At 43.3% G+C, this 14,831-nt stretch overlaps 1 protein-coding gene across 2 annotated transcripts in view; it reads left to right on the top strand.

Moving 5' to 3' along the window:
- Nucleotides 1-2,245: 2,245 nt before the first annotated feature.
- LOC132872385 (junctional adhesion molecule-like) overlaps nt 2,246-14,831 on the top strand; it is a 57,487-nt gene continuing 44,901 nt past the window's right edge. For both annotated transcript variants that reach the window (XM_060907159.1, XM_060907168.1), the window contains exon 1: nt 2,246-2,305. In XM_060907159.1, the coding sequence (XP_060763142.1) occupies nt 2,257-2,305 (49 nt within the window). In that variant the 5' untranslated portion in view covers nt 2,246-2,256. The remainder of the gene's footprint in view (nt 2,306-14,831) is intronic.

Below are 14,831 nucleotides of genomic sequence, written 5' to 3'. Positions count from 1 at the left end.
GAGAACCTTATTACAGTTACGAGAGTTGTACCCATAAACATTACATAGAAAAAAGATCAGATTTTCAACTTTGACAACCAGTAACAGCCATCTGCCTTCCTTAGAGGAAGCTGATTCAATGACGTCCCCTTTAAATTTGTGCGAAAAAATCATAAGACCAGCAGAGTGGTTTGAACCATGGTCAAGGCAGATAGAGTTTCCCCATTACGACTTCCAAAATTTACAGTCTCACTCACAGGAGTGAGTCTCTTGTAAAAAGATCAGATCTGCATCAGTGCGTTTACAGAATAAGAAAAGTGCTTTCCTTTTAGTTAAGTCTCTCAGACCTCTCACATTTAAGGACACAATATTAAGACAGTTAAATTCCAAATTCTGCATGGCCATAAAGAGAACAAATAAGGACAGACACACACAAAAAAATAAAATAAAAATTAGAAGAAAAACAAGAAATACCTAGTACTAAGACTAAGACTGAGATGCTTAGAGATAGTAAGAAGTGAGAGTTTAAAGAACTGTCGCCTCCGAAACCTGGCGACGTGACTGTAGTAACCTGTTGAACTGTCAAATAGGCTAAAAGTGGCCTGAACAAAGTGGATAAGAACAAGGTATGTAACCACCACTCTTAATAGGTAACATCATGTTAAACATGTTGGCCTGTAAATAACTTCAGTCCATAGGCATAGGCCAATATCTGGGAAATGCCCATGTAAATAACAATTGCAAAGCAACGAAAACATGTCCTCAGGCCCGTATGAGAACAAGCCTCTTTGTGTACCTGATATGGGAATCTTTAATTCAAGCGTGTACATTTTACCCCTGTGATCCGTCAATTTTCTTGCCTTCGATGAATGCAAAGGGGCCACTGAAGGAGGCTTTTTTCCCTTCAGCTCTGGACTTCTTCACCAATGGCCACAGTTTCTACCTGGCAGCGATGTCGTCTGCAGTTAGGGCCTCTTTGAAGCGGAGGTTGTTCGCTTGCAGAAATCCGTTGTTCTTGGCCTCCTTCCAGATGATGTCACGGTAGAATCTCATAGAGAACCTGATGATGATTGTACGCGGGGAGCCGTCCTGTCTCGGTTCGCCCAAGCGGTGCACAATATCCACAGTGAACGGCATCTTGTCACTGATTCTCGGAGCCACGTTACAGAGAATGTCCATTGTAATTCGCCTTACATCTTCCCCCTTTTCCTCTCTCACTCCATGTAGTTTCAAATTCCACAATCTACTGTAACGCTGCAGGTCATTCACTTTCTTCTTCAGGTCACGATTTTCCAGCTTTAGTGTCGCCATCTCTTCATCGATTGATTGGAAATGTTCATTGTGAGCGGTGACCTGGCTAAGCAGGGATTGCACTGTGACCGTTAGCGCGTTCATAGCTTTAGCAGTATCCTGAGAGGATTTCTCAATTGAAGACAGTTTTTCGAGGATGATTTTGGTGCTCGAGTCATCGTTCCCCACAACTCTGAATTTGGGAGGAGGACTTTTGCTCGGCGTCGGAGGAAAAGATTGTAGTTCTGAAGTTGAGGAGTCCTCATTCATTTCAAAGTTTACATGAAGTTCTGAGGCGAGTTCAGCCATGCTTCTTCTCTTTCGTTCTTTCTTTCCCATTAAAATGACACAGCGCGTAAAAAAAAACTTCAAATGGCAAGCAAAAAAATTGGGTAGTAAAAGCGTTTAAAGGTTGTTGAATTCTGGGTAATAAGTCCAAAATAAGTCACATATAGCCGGTGATGGTTACGGAGGGCAACTTAAACACTCCCGCTCACAGTGTCGCCATCTTGGAACCCAAACCTGAGATATTGTAAGTTCGGTTTTCTCGCGGTGTGACGTAGTACGCAGATTTATTTATGGCACATGCTCTGATTGGTTGACCTCAAACACGACCTCAGGTCGCCTTTCTCAAAGACTACCGGAAGTAGTGTTTTCTGTCTGTGATCCACTGTGCATCTTTCCAGTCCGCACCTGTCTTGTGTTTCCCCGATTGCTTCCTGTTTCCCTGTTTAGTTACAGTACAATATACTATGAAGTGAGAAAAAAACACTGCATGAGAAAATAACTGAATAAGTATCAATACTATATATTAAAGGTAAATTGAATTGTGGAAAGAGTGATGAAAGAGCTTTTCAAAAGGAGAAATGACATAGTGGTGGTTGTGGTTTCCTGAAAACCAAACTATATAAAAGAGAGATACTCAGGCAGTGTGACAGAGTGTGTGTTTGACTTTGAGGGACTGGTGTGTGTGCAGAAGAATCAGTCATGATGAAGTGCTTGTATCTAGTGTCTGTTGTGTTTCATGTCGCTGCAGGTGAGTGAAGATATTTTCTATGACAGAAAGGAGAGAGAATATTGGCCAGTTCTTAGTTCAGCTGCTTTGTGTTTAGTTAATGTGGTTTCTGTTCAGACTGGGTTTACAGTCGGCCGTAGTTCAGCCCTGTTCCTGAACATCCAAACCCAACACTGCAAAATGTTTATCATTGAGAGTTTTAATTAACAACAGCTTTACGTACTACAGTGTTATAATATTAATTGGGCCAACAGAGATGAACACAGTCAATGGAAATATGTGACTATGGCTTTATGTAATGTTAGTAAAATGCAGAATGTCAAGACCAGCATGTAGTTCTAGTTAAATTGTTCAGAAACAGCAGTAAATTTTACACACGTTGACCTGTTCAGCTTTTTTCTTCCTGATTAACTTCAGTCTAAATGTAATCATGAAGAGAGGTGGGCAAATGAATGAGGAGGATTCTACAGTCAGATTATTTTACATCTCTATCATACTTACAGTGTATGTTTTTACACATTTACTGAATTACAATCTCTGTATTATTGAATGCTTCTATAGGAACTCATATGAAGCATGTCACTTCTTGGCTGTAAATAGACTTGTGTGAACACACCTTTTTCTACTGTATCTCTGTCAGCGACCACCATCTTTACTTCCTGCGTTACACCTTATTTATAGTTTTTTTTTTAAATTACTTCCATGCATTTATCAAAACTGTGTTCATGTTTTCAAAACTCACAACAATGGTCCATGTGGACTGAATGTCCATCACTATGTACCACTTTTTACTGCCTTGACACAAAAATGATTGAATAACCTCAGTTTTCAAAATTCATAAATTATTTTCTTGCTTGAACACAACCTCCAACAAAGCCCTGTGTGTCTACAGCTTATTATTCACATGTTTACACTGTTTTCAAATGTGATCAAAACAAGTTTAAACCAATCAATAAAAAAAAATTTGTAAAAAAAAAAAAGGATTAAATGAAATAGATTCCAAAATCCCAAAACCGCACCAGTAGATGGAGGGCCTAAGACAGGGGTGTCCAAACTGATCCATAAAGGGCCATGTGGCTGCAGGTTTTCATTCCGGCCATGCAGCAGCACACCTGATTTGGCTCATTCAATCAACTGACACACCCACCCTTTAATCAAGGGTGGGTGTGGCTGCAAGTATTTGACTGTGTGAAGACAGTTCAGTTGATTGAATGAGCCAAGTCAGGTGTGCTGCTGCATGGCTGGAATGAAAACCTGCAGCAACATGGCCCTTCATGGATCAGTTTGGACACCCCTGGGCTAAGATAACTGGCCTCTAGTTATTATTTTGTGTGTGGGGGTGGGTGGCTGGATCCCTGCAACCGACATACCATCCGGGGTGTATTTCTGTGTATTTTGCATCCAGTGCTTCCAGGATATTCCCCAGATTCACTACTAAAGTAACTAAACTGAAAGCCAAAATTGTGTTTTGTGTATATTTATCTGATGCAGTTGTCCAAAGCAGCAGGATACAATTCAGCAGGTGAAGGGTTGTCAGCTTGGTGATGGTGGGTTTTAAAATCGCACCCTTCTGAGCTCAATGTGCCTTAACCACTGATCTACCACTTCCACTGTGCATTTCCTGTTCATGTGTGAACAATATACTCGTCTGAATCAACTCAGTGCAGGACCTTTTACTGTATAAATACAGCTAAAGGATATCTTTAGCATTTGTTGATATGTGATGTGATGCAGTTGTCCAAAGCAGCAGGATACACCTGAGCAGATGAAGGGGAAGTGTCAGCTTGGTGATGCTGGGTTTTATTTAAGCTTTTCAGGTTTCAACACTTGGTTTTACACATATATTATACATTTGTGCGTGCACACACATTCTCTCTCTCTCTCACTCTCACATGGCACTTAGGGAAGCTCTCTCCTCCTCTCTGCTTCCTCCCTCCATATAAGTCTTCGGGTGCAAGACACATGCATACATGCACCATTGATGACACAGGTGTGATTGTTTTGCCACTCACCTTCCTGGCCTCGCTCTCTATTCACAAACCGGCGCCTGACCATAACCCCGCTGCCTCATATCCCTACCACCTGACTCAGGCTGGGGAGCCATCTAACCTGCAGCAGACTCCCACCTCCACGGGGAAGAGAGTCCACCACCACCATCTGCACCCCTGACCTGTTGACCACCTTGAACTTGAAAGGCAGGAAGGCCAGATTCCAGCAGGTGATCCACACGTTGGTATCCTTCATATGGTGGAGCCACTGGAGTGGGACATAATCCAAGCAGAGGGTGGTAGTACCGGAGGGTGAGGACCACCCACTTGATGGCAGACACTCCTTCTCAATGGCGCTGTACTTCATCTCCCACACAGAGAGCTTGCGACTTATGTACAGCACCGGGTGCTCCTCCCCCTCCACCACCCGTGACAGAACAGCCCCCAGCTCTCTGTCCAACATGTCTGTCTGCAAAATTAAAGTGAGAGAGAAGTCAGGGGAGTGTAAAAGTGGCTGCCCGCACAGTGCATTCTTTACTTTAGTGAATGCCTGTTGGCACTGCTCCATCCACTGGACCAGATCTGGTGTCTCCTTTTTAAGTGAGCTCAGTCAGCAGGCCAGAGACTTCTGAATAGTTAGGTACAAACCTACAATAGTTGCCAGCCAGCCACAGGAACTCTTTTTTGGCCTTCGGCCATGGGTAGGTCCCAATGGAGGCGGCCTTGTCAATTTGGGGACGCACCTGCCCATGACCTAAGTGGAAGCCCAAATATCATACTTCCACCTGCCCAATCGCACACTTTTTCAGGTTAGACGTGAGCTGTGCATGTCTCAACCACTCATGAGGTGTATTAGGTGCTGCAGCCAGTCATTGCTAGATATAATGATATTGTCTAAATAGGCCACGGCATAGGCAGTATGAGGCACGGGCTATTGCTCTAAGACAACGAGGGAGGCTCAGCCTCCTCTAAAAATGATGAACATCATGTAGGATGAATTGCGCTAGGCTTATGTTATAGCCGACCTTATAACATTGCTATTTCAGATCCAGAATCGTAGAAATATATGTGCTCAACCCAACTACAGTGCGAAATCATTCCGTTATAACTTTCCCCAGTTCGCCTAATGTGTGTGTGAGTTTTTCCCCCTCGTGACAGCGCGATGCAGCCCAGCCTCAGTGGATTGGGAGCTCTGTGCTTGTCAATCTCAAAATGCAAGACAATTATTGGACAAATACTGCGAAAATGCCCACCCACGGAGTCTCACGGACTCCCAGCCTCAGTGGACTTCAACGGCATTTGGGAGCTATGCGCTTTTCAATCTCAAAATGCAAGACGGTTATTGGACAAATACTGCAAAAATGCCCGCCCACGGACTCCGAGCCTCACATGGGAGGGACATGGCAGTTTCCGCGAGGAGACTGGTGATTGGTGAAAGCAGCCGGATATTTTCTTTGATTGACAGCTCGTTTCAACTATAGACAGGCAGCGGTACAGTGTTGCCAGATTGGGCGGTTTTAAGTGCATTTTGGCGGGTTTTGAACATATTTTGGGCTGGATAATGTCAGCAGTATCTGGTAACATCAGTTCAGTCCCATGCGGATTCGCAAGTGCTGTGGTGTATTGTAAGAGCTCAGCTTACATTTCGATTTCATTCATTGCATACGGTTTCTACCAGCTTTTTTAGTTTGTATATATTTTCATTGTAAATAAAGTGTAAATATAGTGTTGTCAAGTTTGCTATCTTAGTTCCAGAAATTTCGTTTATTTGAGTGACTGAACTTGAACTTGAGGGGGCTAGTCAGCTAGCAAGAAAGCTGCGCACGGATGCCAAGCATTGCTGATTTAATTTTGGCGAAACCATTTGCCAGTCTTCCTTTCGAGGAAAAAATTTAAATTAAAGAGCAGGGTAGACCAATGCCTCAAATTGACTTGGTGAAAAAGGTAGGGAATAATACTCGTTCCTTTCAGCTCTCCTGGTACGAGAAAGTGAATTGGCTAACAGCAAGTAACCCACATCAACAACAGTAAATAGGCTACTTTAGTAATATGTCATGGATGGACCAAAAATATAGAATCTATTTAAAATGTTTATGCTGAGTATATTATATTGGAATATATATTTTTCTGGATATGAATTAAACACCGCTACAATTTGGAAAACATTTTTAAACAAAAACACAGCCGAGGTCAATTTTTAAACAACATGCCACAATTTTAATATATAAAATGTTAAAATATACCCCCCCCCCAACACCACCATCATGTATATTGGACAGTAGGCTAATGGGCCAAAAGAACCTGTTATTTCACAGTTTGTGACCCTGCCAACAATCAGCCAGATCAGAGGCAAGAGTATGGGCAAAACTGATGTGTTTTTTCTTTTAAAATCTGGAAATATCGTAACCGACGAGCCTCCCCTGTTTGAAAGACTACCAGCCGCCACTGGTATGAGGACAGAGGATTTTGCCCATGAGCCACTCTGGCCCAATCGAGGGTGGTATCTGGCTCATTGGGGATCCGAACCACTGCCCCCATCTCCAATGCGTGGCACTGATCCTGGAAATGCCCAGGTTCTCCACAGTGCCAGCACACCAGCCCAGGCTTCACTTCTGCACTGACGGTTCAGGGATCACTCAACTGGGAGGAGGAAAACACAGAAACACAAGGAGGGGGAGGGAGAGGGACACCATGAGTGCCTACCAATGTGAGCAGGTTCTGGAATGCCTGATGATCCTGCTGCTTGTCCTGCAGCAGGGCTTGAAAGCATTGCTCCTGTACTTGGCGGAGGGTGAGCAGTACTTGGTGCTGGTTTTGCTGGGCAGTGGCGAAAGCATGGACAAGGTCCTTGAAGGGTGAGGATTCCATACAGGCAGTTCTCTTCAGTGTTCCCGGGTTTTGGCACCAGTGTAACAGTCTCTGGTGTGGGGCGGAGCACTGGGACATGCAGGTTAATAGCAGGACAATTATTTTTTTCAGCTGTCAACACATGCTTTTACACATGTGCGCACATACATACAAACACAGTACACAGGGAAGCTTTTTCCTCTTCTCAACTTCCTCCCTCCATCTCAGCCCTTGTTTGTCACTGCAAGGATACACACACACGCACACCTGATTACACAGGTGTGATCATTTGGCCACTCACCTTCCCTCACCTTACTCTCCATTCAGAAACCAGCGCTTGACCACACCCCTGCTGCTACAATGACTTTCTATTGTATTATACAGTATATTTAAAGGACATCTTTCGCACTTGGTGATATGTGATATGTCCTGTGCAGTGGCGGAACAACTGCACACAAGGCCCCGGGGCAAACCACCAATCAGGGCCCCCCATGGCGAAATTGCAAACAAACAAATTAGAAGGCTTGCAGTATATAGGCCGACTCAGGCTATATCTAACAAAAAGCAGTTTTTCAGAACATAGCCTTTGGACCTAGCCATGGTGAAATTGCAAACAAACAGAAGGCCTCAGGCATATAATCAGGCTATATTAGAACAGAACTTGCTCAAAGTTTTTTTTATTATTATTATTATTTTATCATTTTTTAACAGGCCTACATAGCCTGTATTTTCCATTCATTTTTTATTATGTTCCAAATAGACACTAAACAACAACAACAACAAAAATCCAGCACTCATGAATGATACACCCTCATTGTCTAAGCACGTCTTCAACTACAAAGCCAACACGGAAACCTGCGTTCGTCATTTAAAAGGCATTCGACGCGCCTTGCGCGCTGCAACATCGTCGACTATTTGAGGGATGTTAAGCGCTCTTGCTCGCTCATTCTCAATTGATAAAATGGCCAATCCACAGAGTCTTTCTTCACCCATTGTGCTCCTGAGATAATTTTTCATCAATTTTAATTTGGAGAACGCGCGCTCTGCTGTCGCAACTGAGACGGGGAGAGTGAGAAAAAGCAAGAAGGCCGTGCACACCTCACTAAATGTAGAAGTTACTGCTGGGATGATCTACTACCAGCAACCTAGCCAGGCTAAGCACAGATGTGTGTCTCGCTATCTGCTCCTTGAAACAAGCCCTAAATGACACTAGTTGACCAGGAAAGCTGGAGTCAATATCCCGACTATAGTGATCACACAGTCGATGGGCCACTTCATTTAGCTCCTCATCCTTGGCATGCTGGAGCGTATTTGGATGAATAGCCTCAAACAAATGAGCAGTCCGATTTAAACTGACAAACCCTTGTGACAGCTGCTGAATGATTACATCAAGGCATGCATAGAACACATTCACCCGAAAATAATGTTCTGCATTGGAAAGCCGACTGTCTTCGCTAAGGTGATCAAAGCGGCGCTTCACTTTTTTCAACCTGATGGCTACAAATTGCGTTTGACTGCCCCATTTCACAGCCAATGCCAGAGTGGAAGCCTTTGCCTTATCAAACTGCTCCCTGTACTCCCGTAGAGTTTGTACAGCATTCTGCAATAATGCAGACACTTTGAGGAGGTCAATGGTCTTCTCCTGCAGTAACTTTGAGATGGCATTAGTGCACTCCAAAATCTTTGTCTGAAGGCTGATTAAAAATATGAACTGAAATTTAGTAATGGCCTTTTTAAGTGCATCTGCCTCATCTCGTTCATTCATTTTCTCGCTTGTAAGTGAGAGCTTTAATGACGTCTCCATATCTGTACTTTAACGCAACAAGTGCATCATAGCGGGAGGACCAGCAGGTTGGGCAGAGGTGTTTCAAGGTTATGTCCCTGCTCTCTGGGCTCAATAAGTCACCAAGTAATGCCCATCTCTTAACACTGTTGGCAACCACATCATAAAACTGTCTAATCTCTGGGATAGTTTTGACAGAATCATTCAGTACCAAATTCAGACAATGAGCCGCACAGTGCACGTACAAAGCAAGGGGCTCCCGCTCTGCTATTCTCGCCGTCATAACCCTGTCCACGGCATCTGGAGAGATCTAAGCCATTCCCTTCAATGCAGCTAATAATTCGGCCCTCCAGTTCAGAAGTGGATGCGTTCACAATTATCTCGAATCCAAGAAAAGCCTCAACTATCCTGATTTCACAGGAGGTTTTTTTATTTTATTTTTTTAACCATGATAAGAATGTGTAGCAAAAATGAGAGCTATATAGGTCAACTAGTCTGTAATCATGTGAAAACTTGTAGGTTTCAAGGAATTTCCAATGAAATCGCCTAAGGCACATTTACTGGGAGGGCCTGAATGTCAAAGGTTGGGGCCCTGTATGGCTAGGGGGCAATGGCCCCACCCACCCCCCTTTAGCTCCACCCCTGGTCCTGTGTCTGTGTGTCTGTATGTATAGCAAATGTACGTAGTTTTGATAATTTCTTAGAATTCCTATAGTTTCTGGTTTTTGTATTTACTCCCTGCAAAAAGTCATTGGTTGCAAGTGATAAAGGGTTCTTGTTGAGAGAGAGGGCCTTTGCTTGTGTTGAAGTCATGTATGTTGAAGGCATGTATGAAGTGTTTCTTGAATTATTGTACATTTTACAGAACTCTTACAGTCACGATATTATTGAATTTATCTTCAAGAATGCATATTAGTGTAAGAGGAAAGTTATTTTCCTGTATCTTGTATGTCACTTCTTCATTCTCTTCTGGACTGTAAACAGACTTGTGTGAATTTCACACCTTTTTCTGCTGTTCTTCTGTCAGTGACCACCATCTTCACTTCCTGCATTACGCCTGAGTGACAGGTTTTTTTTATATTTACTTAAATGCATTACTCAATAATGTGTTCACATTTTCAAAACTCTGAGGAAACCTGCGGTTTCAATTTTTTTTTTCACTCAAACTCAACCTTCAGCAGAACTGTGTATTTCCAGATAATTTTTTACATGTTTACATCCTGTTTTCAAAACTGATCAATACAAGTTTAAAACCAGTGTTACTTATAATAATAATAATAAGAAGAAGAAGAAGAAGAAGAAGAAGAAAAAGAAGAAGAAGAAGAAGAAGAAGAAGAAGAAGAATTGGATAAATAGATAGAGCAGAATTAATTTTACAATGACATGAAACATTAAAACCAAACTCGTTCAAATATACAGTGAGAGAAAATCTACAAAACGCACTTGACATAATGATCTAAAAGAAATCAACATGGAAAGCATCATAACACATTATAGAATGATGCTTTATGGGGAATCATTTAATTTTGTCCTTTTATTAATGAGTTAGGTGACACGGTGGTGCAGTGGTTAGCACTGTTGCCTCACAGCAAGAAGGGTCTGGGTTTGAGCCCAGTGGCTGATGGGGGCCTTTCTGTGTGGACTTTGTATTTGCATGGGGGTCCTCTGGTTGCCACCACAGTCCAAAGACATGCAGTTCAGTTAACGGACTACTCGAAATTGCTAATAGGTGTGAATGGTTTTTTGTCTGGGGAAGCTGTTACAGGCTTAGGAAACCTTGTATCTTTATTTGACAAATAAGCATGAAGTTCTTTATTTAGCTGTAACCACTCAGCAAGAACTAGCCCTGTGCAGGGACCTATTTAATGGCATGCAAATGTTGGTCATTGGAGTATTCTTCCTGGCTGTAAATGACAATAAACCTATTCCTCTGGGGCCAACTGCATCTCTGTGAGGATCTGTCTTTTTTTTTTTAAATATAGATTCTGTGCATGCCACAACATATGTTAACTGACACTGTGAGAAAGAGGAAGTAGCTGTTCAGTCCTTATGCTGCCCTGGACACAGTCATGTAGTCACTCTGGCAGGCTGAATGTCTCACAGTGGCTCGAACATGAGAACACACAACTGTGGCATCATTCGTGAAATGTATTTACCCCTCAAAGATTATCTTCATGCCAACATGTAATATCCTCTCTCTTTCTCATATACAGATAGATAGATAATGTGTGTTTGTGTGTATGTAAGTATGTGTGTGTGTGTGTGTGTGTGTATAAAATGTTACCAACTGTCAATAAATAATGAAATAAGACCGTATATCATTGAGCATGGAATATTACACAGTATACCCATTGCATGGCACAATGTTGGTTAAATGATGCTGTGAGAAAGTGGAAGTCACTATATTCTCCCATCAGTCCCCATGCTGCCCTGGCCACAGTCATGTGTTTATTGTGACATGCTGAGTGTCTCACAGTGGGTCTGAAGTACTGTGAGAATGCTCGATATGTATGCAAGTATGGTTTTATGAACATTCAGATAACTGCCAGAGGATACCTTCTTGTAAAGTCAGGACAAGTCAACTTTATTTGTATTGCATATTTTTTACAATGGACATTGTTGCAAAGCAACTTTACAGAACATTAAAGACGTTAAGCATGTGCTATTTTTATCTCTAATAAATTTATTTATCTATCCCTGATGAGCAAACCTATGGCAATGGGGGCAAGGGAAACACTCCCTCAGATGACATGAAGAAGAAACCTCGAGAGGAACCAGACTCAAAAGGGAACCCGTCCTCATCTGGGTGATAACAGATAGCGTAATTATACTTGCTTTTATAACTGTGCCCTATATCATCACGAAGTACAACTGCGTCACCAGGAAATTCAATATAGTTTAAGCATGAACTCAGTTTTGTTGAAATTATCAACTGTTTATTGATGGAGACTTGAGTGCAAAACTGTTCATGATAACTGCAGTCCTAAAGTTATAATGGCAATTGTAGTCCTCAGCCATCATAGCAAAACTGTAATTGTTCAGAGCCATCGTCCAAGTGCAACTTTCAACTGCCCATATGGGGCCATCCTCCACAGGAGCAATGTGATGAGACATGAGGCAGACGTAGGGCATCAGGATGGATCAGGCAGGTCCGAAAAGCAGAAGAGGCCAGCATCACTTGGTGTCTCAGTATTGACCTGTAACTCAGCAGAGAGAGACAGACAGAGGGAGAGATGGGGGGGGACACAGGTTGTAAGGTAGCCCAGTGTTACCTAACAGTTAAGAACAGTATACATTTTGTACTAAGTGCAAGCAGGGACTCTGGCAAGACTAACTATGACAGCATAACTAAAAGGGGAGAGCCAGAAGGTAACACAGACATGAGGGAGTCCTGGGAAATAAAGCAATCAGCCACTCCACCATCAACAAACTCGAGTGAACGTGTGTGTGTGTGTGTGTATGGGGGGGCTGGCGACAGCATCCATACATCCCAGTTTACTGAAACACTCTATGCCTAAGGACCCTCCAGATCTACTCATTTACCAAATTGTGTGTATATTGCTGTCAAGCAATTAAAATATTTAATCGCAATTAATGTCGCGACTGTCATAGTTAACTCGCGATTAATCGCAATTTAATCACACATTTTTGTCACATGAAAAACCATTGTAATTCTCTTATCAGCATAAAAAAGTGAATGGGCTTGCTCACCGTTCGAACTACGGGGGTACTCGGGGGATCTGAGATCCCCTGAAACAGACATGAGATCCCTTGAAAACGTGATTTGGGAAATGTTGGGGGGTCTCTAAAATATTGGCAAAATGATGTTTATTGACATAGCAATCGTGTGTAACGGGAAGCATTTGCATATCCGAAGTGAGCGCGCGATGGAGATCCGCGCTCTGAGACAAGCACAAGCCCCCCCCAAGGGAAAAAAAAGGTACCCCCTGAAAATATCGGCATAGTTCGAACACTGGCTGTACCAATGTTTTTTTTTTTTATTGCAGAGCATAACACGTCTTGTCACAGCCACTGCAAAGTGGGGCTGGAGCCGCCGATGGGAAAACGAAACCTAAGCCGAGCGCCGTGGCTCTTCGGGGGAGGGCAGAGGACTCTGGCTGTGCGGGGCGTGGCATCATGTCACAGATCGTTAATCTCGCGATAAAAAAATTATCGCCGTTAAAATTGAGTCAAGTTAACGCGTTAATAACGCGACATTTTTGACAGCACTAATATATATATATATATATATACAACCCCGATTCCAAAAAAGTTGGGACAAAGTACAAATTGTAAATAAAAATGGAATGCAATAATTTACAAATCTCAAAAACTGATATTGTATTCACAATTGTTAGGACTGGGACTGTTTTGGCCTCTAGATGCCGCTGTTATTTCCTTTTCTTGTCATGTTAGTTTTGGCCTCTAGAGGCCGCCACTGTTCCTGTGTTTTGTGTTTGTGTTGATTGCCTGTTTGTCTTCATTATTGTCACCTGTGTTCTATTTATTGTGTGTATAAATACCCCTCTGTTTGTTCCCTTGTCATGGAGTCTTTTTCCTTTGCTATGCTGTTAGTGCTAGTTCCCTCTGTCCCATGTACCTTGCCTGTGTCTTTGTATTCTTGGTTTTTGCTTCTTTCTTTTGGACTTTGTGGATTTTGTTTTGACCTTTTGATCTTCTGAGCGTTTGAGTTTTTGCCTCTTCTTTTCTTAGTTGGATTTTGGACTTTGACTCTTTGGATTTTTTGTTTTTTGTACATCTTCTGAGCTTTTGGATTATCCTTTTGTTTTTTCCTTTGGACTGTATATAGTGTAAATAAACTGTTTTTGATACTTTACTTTCGCCTCACGCCTCTGTACTTGAGTCATCCCCCTGGTAGCCTAGTGGGGGTTTGCTGGATTATCATGCCAGTGACCTGGGTTTGAATCCCAGCAAAATCCTAACAGAAAGACTCTGTCCCTAACCGACTCAGCAGAGTCTGCTTCAACTGTCTACCTGGCCAACCTTCAGGGAATTATGGCAGCTCCGACACACTTCGGAGTGACCATGGATGCTCACGGACAAATGCTCACAAGCCAACGTGAGGCCCTTGCTCGCCATGAGGTACTGCTTCAGCAAATTGGGAAAACTCTGGCATAGCTGACACCTTTGCCTGCATCTCTGTATCCGACAGGGAGACGAGTGGAAGACTGCCTTTAACACCCCTTCTGGGCACTACGAATACCAGGTGATGCCCTTCGGACTCACCAATGCACCAGCTGTTTTTCAGGCCCTAATCAACGACGTCTTGAGGGACACGATTAACCTGTACGTTTTTGTCTATCTCGACGACATCCTTATCTTTTCCAAGACCGTGCAGGAGCACCGCCACCATGTCCGCCAGGTTCTCCAGAGGCTGCTACAGAACAATCTGTTCGCCAAGGCCCAGAAATGCGAATTTAATGTTCCCGAGGTCTCCTTTCTGGGTTTTATTGTACGGACAGGCCAACTCCAAATGGACCCAGTCAAGACCCTGGCCGTCCAGGACTGGCCCACTCCCAAGTCCGTCAAAGAGGTTCAGTGGTTCTTAGGATTTGCTAACTTCTACCGCAAGTTTATCAGGAACTTTAGTTCTGTAGCAGCACCCATGTCGGACCTCACCAAAGGGACAGGTGGATCTTATGTCTGGTCTCCTCAGGCGGAAAAGGCGTTCAAAGACCTCAAGCACCGCTTCTGCACGGCACCCATTCTGGTCCTCCCGGACACCTCCCAACCATTCATCGTGGAGGTGGACGCCTCGGACAGTGGTGTCGGCGCGGTGCTCTCTCAACGTTCGGAAGGAAAGCTGCACTCCTGTGCTTACTTCTTCCACTGCCTGAGTCCTGCAGAGTCCCGGTACGATGTGGGGGATCGAGAACTGCTAGCGGTCAAACTGGCCCTTGAGGAGTGG

This window comes from Neoarius graeffei, chromosome 2, assembly GCF_027579695.1.
Source record: "Neoarius graeffei isolate fNeoGra1 chromosome 2, fNeoGra1.pri, whole genome shotgun sequence".
NCBI classification, from domain to species: domain Eukaryota; kingdom Metazoa; phylum Chordata; class Actinopteri; order Siluriformes; family Ariidae; genus Neoarius; species Neoarius graeffei.
Note: the sequence above shows the minus strand (reverse complement) of the source record. Positions and strands in the feature narration are given on the sequence as shown.